General features: G+C 31.4%; 2 protein-coding genes across 2 annotated transcripts; both read right to left on the reverse strand.

The window, feature by feature from the left end:
• Positions 1-4267: 4267 nt before the first annotated feature.
• LOC104725459 (transcription factor MYB78-like) lies at positions 4268-6355 on the reverse strand. The gene is made up of 3 exons (XM_010444124.3): positions 6072-6355; positions 5236-5365; positions 4268-5027 (listed from the first exon to the last, which is right to left on the reverse strand). The coding sequence occupies exons 1-3, from the start codon at positions 6244-6246 to the stop codon at positions 4478-4480; spliced, it is 855 nt and encodes a 284-aa protein (XP_010442426.1). The 5' UTR covers positions 6247-6355; the 3' UTR covers positions 4268-4477.
• Positions 6356-9986: 3631 nt separating this feature from the next.
• On the reverse strand, positions 9987-14820 carry LOC104725460 (amino acid permease 6). Its single transcript, XM_010444126.3, has 6 exons — positions 14370-14820; positions 13709-13942; positions 12794-12887; positions 12307-12521; positions 12064-12209; positions 9987-10805 (listed from the first exon to the last, which is right to left on the reverse strand). The coding sequence occupies exons 1-6, from the start codon at positions 14470-14472 to the stop codon at positions 10152-10154; spliced, it is 1446 nt and encodes a 481-aa protein (XP_010442428.1). The 5' UTR covers positions 14473-14820; the 3' UTR covers positions 9987-10151.
• Between the last annotated feature and the right edge of the window lie 272 nt (positions 14821-15092).

Genomic DNA, 15092 nt, shown 5'->3' on the forward strand with positions numbered 1-15092 from the left:
TTACCAAGAGGTAAAGCAGAAATAAAGGCAACATCTTCCGGCTCGACAGAGGCCGAAAGCAAAGCCAAATTCCAGGAGTGCGAGCTCATGTCAATGAAAGTTTCAACTCTAAGCGTAGGATCGACGGGCAATCCCGAACGCAATGCTGGTCTCGGGAATTGAGCAGGAATCCAGGGATCAGACCATACTAAAATGTAATCACCGGATCCTACTCTTTTAATAATTCCTTTGTTTACGAGAGAGCGAGCAGACACCATACTTCGCCATCCATAAGACGGTGAATTAGATTTAATTGGATCCAACGAATCCAAAAATACTAAAAATTTAGTAATAACAAGTATAAAAATACAAAATATAAGAAAATATTAGCTGAATTATTGTAAGTTATACTTGTAACAGTGACTGCCTGATTCTAATATTTTCAATTCCCTATTCACGGTAACCCCCCCTACATTGATCAGGATGGAGTAGCTGAGAAGAAAGAAGTAAACAACAAGGAGAACAATGGTGGTCGGATAATCTAGTAGCTTCAATAAGCTAGTACAACAGCAGGTAAGGTTGATCAGTTAGCAACTCAAGTCATTGTACAGTATCAAGTAAACATCGATCACAATGGTTTCACCCGTGTTTCAATTCATCATCATGATAACAGATCCACCTGCATTGTTCAATAAACCCATTTGCTCTCTTTTATGTCTAACACACTTTTCAGGAAATGTAACAACGTACAGTAAATGTATGAAAGACCCATCAATTGTAAGTTGTAACTCATACATATTCCATTAAATACTTTCACACTATACAGTAAATATAATATATTCATTTCATACCACTATTAGCCAAACATAATGAGCAACAAAGCCGGCCTTGACCCATCACTTGTAATTCCATGCTTGCGACCGTAAATATCCGGCTGAGTATTTTGTAAAAGTGTCACTACTCACTAGTAGAGTTGGTCATTAGCTATATTTGGTAGTAGCGTTTAGGTGGGTGTTTCAAATCTCCTTTTTTTTCATTTTACCTTTTTTGTCTCAAAATTAATTAGTCGGTCCAAAAAAGATTGAGCAAACTTTTTTGTAAAGGAAATAAATATAACAATTAATCGACACCTAAACCATCTGTAAATGATGGGCTTTCGATACATCAAACATTATCCGTTGTGCAAAATCTGACACTAACAAAATTATGCATTGACTCTTATTAAACAAGCGCTTGTTAACTACTATCTCCAAGATTAGTAGTCTATTATTCATCCTTTAATTTGATCTATAGGGGAAAAAAATTTAAAACCTGATTATTAGATAACAAACCTTGAAATCATCGCCAAAGTAACCAAAATTTGCTGGATAATAAGATTAACGGAAAAAAAAAGTTGTTTGAGTCGGATGTAGATAGAATTGGTATACTGAGAAAACAGCCAAAACCAACCTCGATTATTTGTCAAACGTTTTTTCATACATACACTTTAATACTTTGCAAATAGCAAGCTGAACTGTGTTAAAATTTAAAATTGCTATCTGAACTATATGAAATATTGTCAATTTCAATATCTACTCGAACAGTATGAAGTCCACGTGGCACTGAGATTGACTAAAACAACGTCGTTTTGGTCATTCTTGGGTGTTGTGGTTGTTAAGAAATGATCAAAACGACATCGTTTTAGTTAGTCCTAGTACCACGTGGACGCCATAGATCGTCTGACTCAGCACCATTAAACTCTAATTTAATATCGTTCGAGCAGATGTTAAAATTAACAACATTTCATATCGTTCAGGTAGCAAATTTAAATTTTAACACGGTTTATGTTACTATTTGCAGAATATTAAAGTTTAGATATGAAAAAGTATTTAACAAATAGGTGAGGTTGATTTCTAGACGTTGGTACCGGTAACTATAATAAGATTCTACGTCATAATAATGTATCAAAATTGTATTTTAGAAGTGATGTATAATTGATTTTATAATTATAAATAATACACACGTATTACGTAGTGAATGCATTGAGAATACATTGTATAGATGCTGGTTTCATTTTCATATATGGTTTTGTAACCGTATGTATATGGATTAAATGGTGGTAGATTACCTGACGCGTGCGTTGACCTTGACCTGTCTCTAACATCAGGTGGATTGAGAAGAATGTGCTTCGCTTTTATCTACTAGTTAGTAGTTACGTTGTCTTTTTTTTTTTTTTCTCTCTTTTTATATATCATCTGTAAAAAATTTGGAACCTGAATAAGTTTGAATATATACAATTAAATCCTGATTAGTGGAAGAAACGTATGGGTTTTGGCTCAAAAATCTCTAAAACTCTAACTAAAAACCGCAAATGTAACTTATGTGAAATATATGTTGAAACTCACATTGCTTTTTTCTATGTGATGTCCTTACAATCGTAAAGATTCAAAAGCCCTTACGATATGCACATTTCTATAGATGTAAACAAAAAGTTTTAGGTATTTTTAAAATGAATATGTTGATTCTTAACCACTAAAAATAATGATTATTTAATCTGATACGAAATTAAAATTAAATATTTAACGACTAAGATATATAGTTGTTCCTAATAGTTGTAACTTGTAATGAAAACAAAATAGTTCGCGTTAACTGTTACTTATCTGTCGTATAATTTTCAATTTAGTGAACCATAACATCTAGATATATATTTCAATTTATGAAAAAAAAAACTTAATCTAGAAGTGCTTTGTTAAAGTCTTGTATTATTAGGAAATGAACTCTACCAGACTCTTTGACACACACAAAAAGAATTCTATTAGATTCTCATGAATAAATTAGGAAAAAAATTCTCTAAAGTTATAACACCAAGACTTAGATTCCACACTGACCACACACATGTATTATATTCTTCTAGATGGTATCAACATTTTCAATTCTTAAAAAACATAAGAAATTGGTTTTAAATCATCAATCAAATATCACTCTTCAATATATATGGGTAGGTTAATGATTCCAAATATCACTTTAAATTTATGACTTCTAGGTTTTTTCATTAGTATTCTTTGGCGATGCTTATTAATATTTTCATAATCATTGACGGTATATTTTGTAGCTCGAAATTGTTTGATATATCATATATAACAAAACAACTACAGAATTTGTTAGAATGTCACTTTTGACATATCTCTTTACAAAAATATCATTTTTTGATATTTTTATTTTATTCTCTTTTATACAATTAAAATATGTTAAATTAATTTTTAGATATATTTTTGTTTAGATTTTCTATTTTTATATTTAGGATATAGTTTTAAGAGGATAAAATTTAGTATTTAGGACGTAAGATTTAGAATTTAGTCATTTTATATTGAAAAGATATTTTTGAAAATGAACAACATAAAAACAAAAAAAAAGGAAATTTGTAAAGTAACATAGAGACAGTGATATTTTTGAAAATACCCCACAAAACTATCACAATTGATTTATTTTCTGCTACACTATTTAGTATTTACTAGAGGGTTATTACATTATTGAGAATTGAAATTAACATGTTCTTAGAGTAGATAAATATGGATTTTATATATATATATATATACACACATTGAGTACTATTTAAATAAATAAAAAATGAGGAGAGGAACTTGGATGACGTGTTACAGTGTTAAGAAAGGATCTAGATAATGGTGGAATCATCCGTACAATAATGGGGTTCAATTAAACATTAAGGATTTGCACGCGTTAATGGCGAAAAAATCATCACTAAGCATATATATATTTTAATAACTAAAATTCCATAATTATTAGTAGTACATTACTGCATTCTCTTCTAAGAACAATCTCCTTAATGGCCAATTGGCCATCTTTAAAGCTCATACATTAACCATTAGGACGCCTCTAAGTGGAGATACAATTATAAAAATCACAGTTTTTTTCTGGATTGTCTACTTTTAAACCCAAAGCCTTTCACACACTTTGGTCCCCTTTTTCCCATATGCAGGTCCCATAGACATGTTTCCTAAAAGCATCATGAATCGGATTATCCATTTTTTTCTCATTTTATCATGCCAAAGTCATTTACATATATATATTTATAATATGTGTAGTGTTTGTCGGCTTGTGTGACATATACATTGGGTTAATTAAGTAGTATGAAACATGGACGTGGAACCAATTATATATGGTTGCTTTGGCAAATCATATAATATAAAAAGTAGTGCGTTTATATAGCATGCGTCGGAGAAGAAAATTACATTTTAGTGTTAAATATCATATATATCATCCCCAAAACAACAAAATTAAAATAAAAGAATTGGTTATTAATTGAATTCTGAATTGTTTTAGAAATTATCAGCAATTCCAAAAATAAGTATCACAATTCCAAAATATCAATCAAACGTAACTACCAAAAAAAAATCTTCAAATAATTGATAACAAATTCCTTTCACACCCTAATTAGAAGCTTTGTTTTTGTCCTTTTACTTTTTTTTTAATGACTTTTTAAATAGCTTCTTGTGTCTTTTCAGAAGCTTCCACTGTCGAGTTGTTGCTGTTGCTGTAAGAGCCAGAGGTCTTCATCATATTCAATGTTCCAGAAAGTACTGTCCCAATAATTAGGTATCATCCCATTAAGGTAACTCTGATCTTGCACCTTCGTAAAATCTCCGAATAAACAATTGTTATTATCCAAATAATTCTGCGATGACGTTTGTGGATGACACTCCGTCAAATCTGATGAAGGGGATACTGCCACGTTGGAATGATCCGACGTGATGATGTGACCATTAGGGTTACTCGTTAAACTCAAATGCTCCATGTTGGTGGTGTTGTTGTTGATCACGAACTGATCTGAAGAGGTGGTGACGCAAGATGACGTGGAAACAGACCTCGTGGAGGTGGCTTGGATCCGTTCTACGAGCCGAGGCATCCAAAGATACTTCATGGTGTCTTTAAACTGTTGACTGTTCACGTCCCACCTAAGCTGTTTTGCATGCTTTTGAACACGTGTTCTCCAATAGTTTTTGATCTCGTTATCTGTTCTCCCTGGTAAATATTGCGCAATCTTAGACCATCTGTAAATCATAAGAAAACGAAATGTATTAATAACTAAAGTTGGTAACACAAAAATAAAATGTATAGATGTAAATACAATAATTGGCCATCTTGGTGAATTGTGATTGTAGAAAAATAAAGTGTATATTGATGACTTGTGTAAATATAAACGTTACTTATTGTCTGGTCTAAAACTTTATACTACAACCAAGAAAATGATTAAAATACCTATTGCCCCAACGGGAGTGAAGTTCAAGAATCAAGAGTTGTTCTTCAAGAGTTATGTTTCCACGGCGGACATCTGGTCGGAGATAGTTCAGCCACCGAAGTCTGCAGCTTTTGCCGGTCCTTTTGAGTCCTGTTCCATATTGGAAGTTATTATTATTTAGACATCATCGTGTACACGTATACTGTACAGCCACCGAAGTCTGTGTGATGATTTCATACGCAAGAAACTCATGATATTTGTTAAGTTATTAAAATTACTCCAGAAATAATAGGGACCGTTGCCATGAGGCAAATTCTCTAAAAGGGTCTTTGTCTCCAGCAAACTTTCTTCCATTGGGATAGTGGTCTCCCCATATAGATGTTTATCATTATATTATAATTACTTATCTTCATTTTATTTCAACACGAATATAGTACTTTCTATTCAAAACGTAGAGGGTTAAATTAAATAATGGAATCCATATCCATAGAGATGTAATAATTGAGTCCGAATAATGAGAGGAATAAACATAAAAGCTTTACATTTTTTTTGTTTTATCCTCCAGATAGAAGAGTTCTTTTCGTTTGTGGATAGAAGGAAAAATCCATTTATTGATATTTATAAATAAATAAAAAGAGTGTGACGAACACAAAAAACAGAGACACATATGGAGATAGAAAACATGACAAGAATTGAGCAAAAGATAAGTATAAGTTTAATTAAGTTATGCAACTTGTGTATATTTGGTTTGTTATTATAATTTTCTCACCCTAGGAGCACATTCATGCACAACCGCGCGTCATGCCTATCTTAATCTAAGTGTGCATATGTGTACGTAGATGTTAGTGTATCATACCGGCACAACGAGCTAGAGAGTTCCATCGACCTTCACCATGATTAGCGATGTAATTGATGAGCTCTAAATCTTCCTCAACGGTCCATGGACCTCTTTTTAGGTCCATTTCTTCTTCCACGTTCGCAAAATCCTCCATGTTCTTATTGATCTTTAAGCTTTTTGCTTTGTCATCCATTGATGAAGAGTGACGCACAAAAACAGATTCAGAGAAAGAAAAAAAAAAATCGAGACTTCGTACTTTTTGTTTGTGTGCTGAATGAAAAAAAGAGTCACTTATTGGAGTTATGTGTAAAAGACTAAAGAGATCATGGATGTTGTTTTTATAGATGAACAGATAGATGAAAAAAAATCTTCTTTAAGATATATTTGTAACATGTGGGACAAAGGCATAGACGGCCGCAATATAAGAACTGTTAAGTTTTCCCAATAACTTATACTTTTTATATATAATAGAGAGCATCTCCTAATATTTTACTACATATCAACTAACTTTATAAGAGGAGAACATCGTCATTATATAGTATTTATCGGTGTTTTAAGCTTGCATAAATACATTGTTGATAAAGTGAAATATATATTTCTTATATATATACATTAGGTGTCCGGAAATATCAAATATGTACAACGTACCCGAACAAAACAGCAGCTTGCATAAATACATTGTTGATAAAGTGAAATATATATTTCTTATATATACATTAGGTGTCCGGAAATATCAGATATGTACAACGTACAAAACAGCTTGCTCTGTTTATTTACTAGTAGAGCTAATTCTCGTGCTTGTGTAAATGTTACGAGGCAAAATTTGGAAAAAAAAACACAAAATATGCCAAAATATAATTAAAAACAAAATAAAAACTTTTTAATATTCTTGGATCAATAAGGTCCGATGTATAGTCAATTTTTATTACACGGGATAATGCAAATTTGAAAAGCCGAACTCCAATAAAGAAAATCGCAAAAGTAGACTGTTAAACACTTGACTAGATACACATTTCCAAAAGCAAAAATATGATTAATCTACTAAAAAAAAGTTTTTCATCGTTTTATAACTTTAAATTTTATGCAGTTCGATTCGTTTATTAACAATTATCCCATTAGGTTTTCACCTGTGGTACACTGCGAGACAAAATTATAAATTATTGTATTTTAAATAATAATTTTTATTTTATTTACTTTTCAAATTTCTAATTAATTAACTTTTATTTAATTAATTTATAATTTTGTTTAGAATGTTTTTTCTTCTTTTTACGTTTTATACAGTTTATAACCTAATTACATTAAATTTGTTATTAGATAGAATATAAAATTTTAAAACACTTATTTTTGTTTCTATAATTAAACAGAGGTATGCATATATGGTATATTAGTATATATTTTTATGTGTATACAATTTTTTTTTTAGAATATTAATAATGTGTTGTAGTATATGTAATATTTTGTAGTTCATATACTAAATAATTTATAATTTATTTTTTCAAACTATGACTACAAATCTATAGTATATGAAATAAACTAATAGTTTTAGTGTTGGTTTTATAGTCCAAATCCGCCATGCTAGGCGGGTCACGCAACATGTTCAAAGATTTTTAATCCGCAAAAGCTCATCATACGAAACCCATGAAAGTAAAATATAGTATGTGAGGCTAAAATTCACTTTTTATCAAATGAATTTTTCAAATTTTTAAAGAAAAATACATCTTCACTCACCTCCTTATACAATAAGGAAATAAAATCTGTATACATTTATAATTGTGTTTTTTACCTTTTAAAATACTTAGTTTTTACAAAAAGTCAAATATAAATAGAATTAATTTATTTATTAAATTAATTATTTAATGTCAATAGTATGCCTGTAAATAAGTGTTAATTTTAGAATTTATTTTATTAATGTCTCTAAAAATGTATATATAGATTTTTTTTCCACAAGGTATTTAATTATGAGAAATTATTCAGTTTTTTCACAATAATTCTAATAGCTTAATGTAAATGCTGCAATAATGAAATACCTTGCTTAACTCATTTTTTTTATTCCACGCGTTATCCTAATGAAAATTTTAGAAATGAGAAATTCGCAGCATTATGATTTAACTAACAAGGGTTTTGTACAACTTTACGGTGTGACATAACTTCTGCACCTTCCAAAGTTTATTCAACTTCCATAGATGATGCTTTGCGGAGTCATAGATGAGCAAACCAACACCATCGATGAGCCTATCAAAATCCCCAATCTTCTTTTTCCTCACCAAACTCTTGGTGTACAAAAAAAAACATTTCATCCCTTACCAAGAATCACCGACAATGTAAGGCATATGTAAACTGTTACCTCTCTTTTTCCACCTTTTCTTTGGTGCGTTATGAACTTGCCCTTATAGTGCAATTGAAAATTAGTTATAGGATCGTGATAAGATTTAATTAATTTTTAAGGGTTTACGAGTGTACTTACTTAACACTTAATTGAGAACTATAGCTTTGAAAGTTGACATTTGACTTTCTACGCGTGTAATTCTATTAACTAATCATATTTTTAACCGATGTTTCTTATTACATATTTATAAGTTGTTGTAGTAACTTAATTATTCTTTTTATACAATTTCAAACAAGTTGCCAAATACTATATTTTTCATATACGTTTTGTACTTCTTCATTTCCCCTTATCTGTTCATTGGTCTGACCATAATATTCAAATTCGTTTAGCCAACCTAGCTAGGTGCATTCAAATAATGAGGGACCAATTCAACGTTTATTTTATATATTATGATATGAATTTACAGTACAGATCATTAGAAAATAAAATATTTTGCTTCTACAAAATGTTAACCATATCTATATGTGTGTTCTTGCCAAAAATAGAAAACAAAAACAAAGGGGTCACATGGATCTTTTAATTACTTCGAAGACTAGTCTACACCGATAGCCAAATAAATACGTTGTAATCACAACGAAAGAGCAGGGTGGTCTTTGCTTTCATCATATATAGAGAAAAGACAATAGTATAAGTTGCAATCTGTACACCCCCTCGATCGACCAAAATGCTTCCTAGTTCCCATGTTAAACTGGAGGAGAAGAAGGTTTCTTCACCATCAACAGTCCAAGTAGGCAAGTATATATATATATTAGTAATGAATTGTTGTTAGGCAGATTTGTAGGTGAAGTAGCAGATTTGTTCTTGGCATATGGAGCTTCCATTCTTGAGGGCCACAAGCAGCAACAACTCGTAGGTGAATGGGAAGTCCCAATAGACGAGGCTAACTTGTCCCAATAGTGGTCCAAATGGGATCCAAGCGCTTAGATTTTGGCCATTCCCCACATTAATCTCTTCTACCGACCAAAAAATCAATTTGTAATACATATTTATGAACAAGTTTAACGTTTAGTGCTGATGTTTTTGAAGGTAGTCACATTACGAGACAGTAATATGAACGTTAAAATGGTTATTGCACTACATAATTTTATCACTTAACTTTTTGTCTAACTTATTGCCGAAGGATAAGAATCATAAGAAAATAAATTTATCTTTAGTTCTGTAAGATCTAACACACAGACTTTCACAAAGTTTTAACGAAATATCTTGCTGACAGAGTTGAGAGTTGCAATAGCTACAGCCTACAATTGATATTAATATTATCACAAATACGCCCAACGTGACTATAATTATCACATCACTGGTGACTGGTGTTTAACATTTTAACAAAATATAGAACCCACTACAAGCGTGTTTTATATTTTTCTAGTTCTTACTTAAAATTTGTTGTTTCGTATTGGTAGAGAAGATCCAATCCTTTAAGCATGTAAGCTATTATAGTGAAATTGGTTATTCCTCTAATTTGTGTTGTGTTTTTGCTTGTTATGCTTTCCTTTTTCATTTTGCTTCATGTTCATTGTAAGTGAGCATAAGGACCAAGAAAACGGAAATGGGGCTAATTGCTGATAGATTTTCAAACAAGCAAGTACAATACAACATTTTGCTGTGTGATAAAACACCAATAAATTACAAAGAAATAGACACTTTTATTGGAGAGAAGAGAGTGCATGTAACTTTGTGTTTTTTGAGACGTTTTGGTGAGAACACAAATTTCATTAGGGAGCTTGGAAAGGCTTGAAATCCTTGAGACTTGTTATGAGTCCTTGCACAGATCCGGCTGCAGCAACGAGGGAGACGATGAAACAAGCCCAGCTCAAGATTTTTAGCCAAGTCCAAGTGAAAGAGAACTTATTTATCTTCTTCTGAGCAATGTGCATCTCAATGGGAAAGTAAACTGTCAAAGGCCAGAAGGAAGCTGCTCCAATAAGACCCAAGAAATCGTTGAAGAAAGGGAAGATCATGGCTACAACCGCGGTGACAACAACATATGAAGTCCTCCAAACCAATCTGAACAAGTTGATACTAAATTCACCACAGCATGGGACATGGATTTTATATTCTCTTGTGATGAACTTGTTATCTGGCCAACGTTTTGCGCTCTGACTCTCTACGAACTGGAAAATGGGCTGACAAAAGACCTGGTAAGCACCAACAAGATGCACTGCTATGCAAACATTGGCAAAGTCAATTAGCCAGAATGGCTCATAGAAACCAAAGCCGGTTAGAAAATTCCCGGGCGCATCATTTCCAAAGGCAGCATAACCAACACATCCGCATAACATGTAGAAGAAGGTCGTTGTGGAAACACCCACGAGGCTTGCTCTTTTCATGGCTTTGTTCTCTGATGGTGGACCTACTTTCAGGGTGTCCTGCCGCGTTTAGAAAGTTACATAGTTTAATTAGTAGAGCTAAAAAATACATTTTAAAAAGAAGCTAATTAAATTTCACTGGAACTCTTTCCTTTCGTTTTTGAGTGTATCTTATCTGAATGTGATCGTATATAAAGGTCAAACAAAGGTGTAGCTCATTTCAAAACAAAACATAAAAAAACCAAAAAAAAAAAGCGTATCCCTCAAAATGGAAGTACATGAAATTTAGAAGATGCTTATTCAAGATAATATTTTGTTTAATTAGTGAATATCTTGATTACTAGTCATATATGTTTTAAAAATATATTCGAGAAACTAAGGTTATTAATCTATATATTTATAGCTTTCCGTTACAATGAGTTTTCATAGAAGTTAATCTGTATATGTAAGGCTCTTGTCAGTAAACTTAAACTTTATCATATTGTAAATCAAATGGTTCTTTGGATAAAATTTCTATAAAATATAATAAGATTTAAACAAGCTGACTGATATATACTAAATTATAACTTTATATAATAAATAGTAAAAACTATCCATCTTTTCCATTCATATCATTTCTCTAGTATATTGAATATTTAAAATTAATTAAGACGTATCCATGAGAATTCCAGAAATCCGTAGTTACATCAAAAATTACACAAGTCTCTTAAATATAATTCAACCAAATGTATATCGGAAAATAAATATGAATTGCTTTTAAAAATGTTGTCGTTTAAACTCAAATCAATTAAATCCGTAACGAATTGCTATTCAGAATTTTATAGGATATATGAGCATGTATAGTAGATAACACTCTCATAGTCTCATATATAACATTTTAATAATTATATATTAATTAAACTATTTATTTAATTTTAAACTAATCATATATTGACATGTATTTAATAAATCTTTCAAAAAGTTCACAAAAAGTTCTTATTTGTTAGAACTTCTGACTCCACATGCTCTAAGTAGAGTTAGAAAAACACATGATTCTTGAATGGTGGTGAAGCGCATTCACCCTAATCATTTAAACTGTTTTAAAAATTGAAATGGTTTTAAATTCTCTCAACTTTCACTACGAAGACTTATTTCTAATAACTTTCTTCTTATTTAATGGGTAGGTCCATGCAGTGATGTTTACTTTGCGACCAAACGGCACACAATTCAATTCATTTGGACTCTCTCTTATTGCTGTCTCCCTAACTCCTACTATCAATAAGTCAACCCTCAACATGCTTACAAAACCAGCAGTAGGACATTAATAGTGACTACTTGCCTGTATTTCAATGAGTACAGTTGAGTATGCATAGGCAAATGCGATGTCTCCAATCGCTTGGAACGTTCTCCATACTTTCTCGGAACCCGATACATCAACCCCGACCGTAACTCCTGTCAGTGCCGTTCTTGCGTGCTCACCGCCACCTTTATAATTTTTTTCTTGAAAACCATTAGGATTGAACACTCTTTTTCAAAAGTTTAAATTACTAAAAGTACATAAGAATGTATATATCTTGTTTACCAGCCGCTTTGGCGATGGAGAGACCAATGCCAATGGAGGCGTAGCAAAAGGACATTACAGCCGCTAGAATGGAGAGCCAAGAGAGGTTGTGGAAATTTGGGATTTGGCTAAGAATAATTTGGATGATTGCAAATACGATCATAAAGGGAGTGTTCGAAGTAGCACATTTCACTTTATGCCCATTTTTGTGGAAACAATTCGACCGCTTCACCGCCCTGTTTCAGTAAATCATTAAATTTATTACTATGTTGTTTTCTTTCTTTAATTCTAAAAACAATTCAAAAATGTACACATTTTACCCCATTTGCATCAAATATACAGCAACAAACAAAAAAAGAGAGTTTTGGAATTTTGTATAGCATTAACTCTACCTATCATAGCAAATTGTCTTTAAAGGTAGATCAATAAATAAAATCATGAAATACTTTGTCTTGTCAAGTTACAAATAAACATGCTTGATTGTAAGTAAGTCAAGAAAAAAACTTACACCATGCTTATCGAAGCTGTGATTGTGTAGCCAATTGTTATTCCAATCAGATTCCCGTATTGAGCCAATCCGCATAATTGCACTTTTCTTCCTCCTGTTTATTTTTAACATCAGTATTCTATCTACAAAATATCGTTGTTATATATATATATATATATATATATACACATATATCATCAATTCTTTAAAATATTAAAATTACTCTAATAAACAAAAACTGTCACAGGAAGTCAAGTTAACGACTCTTTTATACAAGAGAGTTGAAATCTGACCGACCACAACACGACACTTTCCAAGAGCTCTATATACAAAAGAATTGTTAAGCTCTTAGATCTTCCGTATCTGAACCACAGTATCATTTTTTTTCTTTGTACAATTTGTTAATTAAAAATGTTAAATGTTAAGTAAGAGAGACGAAGATAAAAAAAAAAAAAAAAAAAAAAAAAAAAAAAAAAAAAAAAAGATTGAGAATCGAATCGAATATAATAGATAGATGGGGAGAGTATCTTTTGATAGTTTTAGAAGAAGGAATAGAATAATAAGTGGGGTGATGACAAAGAGAAGACTCCAAGAAACTATGATGTTGAAATTATGAATGATCACTTCACATGGGATGGGATGGTAGAATCCAAACATGCCAAGTTTAAGACAAACTTTAAATGTGTTTATGTATAAAATATATGTCATGGAATTATATTAAAATGTTAACTTTTAGTATTTACAGATCAAGTTTGAACTAGAATTCATGAAACTTACTATTGATTATCATTAAAATTCTTAAGATATTGGAAAAAAAAATAGAAGTGACGAGATATTTCAGCATTTAAAAAAAAATCATAAGCGGTTGTTCAGTCGTTTGAACCGTATAGGAAGATACAAAGCACCAAAAAAAAAAAGAGAGATGGAGAAAATGACCTAAGTAGGATCGGACAACTTCCATATAGGTGTAGTTGCGTTTGCCGGTAACAGGGTCAGGAGAACGATAACAATCGGCAAGCATAGTTGATGTAAAATATGTTATGAACGAAAAAGCCATTAGCACGGCGGGTCCTGCCACCCATCCAAGCTGTGCGATTGCCCAAGCCAACGACAACACTCCCGACCCTATCACCGCGGTTATAATGTGTGCACTCCCCGTCATCCATGTTCCTATCCAATTGAATCAACCACGCAAAACTCTTAAGTTATTTAGGTATTTTGCGAAACACATATTTTTGCGTTTATATTTTGCACCAAGACGTAAGAGAAACATTTAATTCACAATCTCTAAATAATTTAAAATTAAATAATAAAATATTTCTACAAAGCAAAAACTCAAAAACACAAAAGAATTTTCGTTTTATTTCATTTTATTAATGTTTCATGTTTGCGTCTAAACTTGCTTTGACCTTTTAAAACTCAATATACGCTATGTATGTGTTCATGCTAAGACAAACAAAATTGAGACTTACTTACTTGCCCGTAACATATACATATACATGACGTGCTCATGTAGTATGTATCATATTCATACCGTATATATAAGGTGGTAAGAGATAATAACGGTGAGTCGGCAAAACTAAATAAAAGAGTTTACCAGTTCTTTTCTCGCGGCCATCATCGTCAAAGTTTTTGTTAGTATCACCAATCTCGTGATCCGTGAGACTCTGTTCAACGAACATGGTCTTCTTCTTCTCCATCTATGGGCTCCTTTGTTTTTTGTTTTATGATTTATTTATGATGAAATAGGAAGAAGAGGCCACCAAAGGTAGTATGTAATGTATGAAGTGTGAAGGACTCTTCTCCACTTAAATAGACACACCACATTCAACACCTAATCCTTTTGTCTCTCTTTTTTATTATTTTCCTATACTTTGTCCTTTATCATCGGGTTCATTTTTGCACACTCTTTTTCTCTCACTTTCATTATTGTCTGTGTCTTTAATTAATGTATTTATTACTTATTTTGGTATAGAAGTATAGAACCCGATAACGAAGGAAAAAAATGTTTTTGCTAAGAACACATAGATTAATAAATCATATACCATATCATTATATTTTTTATATGGTTCATATATGTCATATTTTTGGTATTTTAAGTATTTAAATATCATTATCTTTATATAAAAAATAATCATACAAAAAAAAGTTACATTAAAATTTGGAAAAATCAAATAGGATAAAAAATACTTTTGGAAAACATCTTTTAAAACCAAAAAGGAAGACATATTTTATGTTGTGCTCCTGTGAGATTCATTAATATCGAATTAATTGCTCAGATCGGGACTTTTAGTTTTTATAATTTGGATATGCTTTTAAG

The sequence above is a fragment of the Camelina sativa genome, chromosome 11 (assembly GCF_030686135.1).
Source record: "Camelina sativa cultivar CO46 ecotype springtype chromosome 11, ASM3068613v1".
Lineage (NCBI taxonomy): Eukaryota > Viridiplantae > Streptophyta > Magnoliopsida > Brassicales > Brassicaceae > Camelina > Camelina sativa.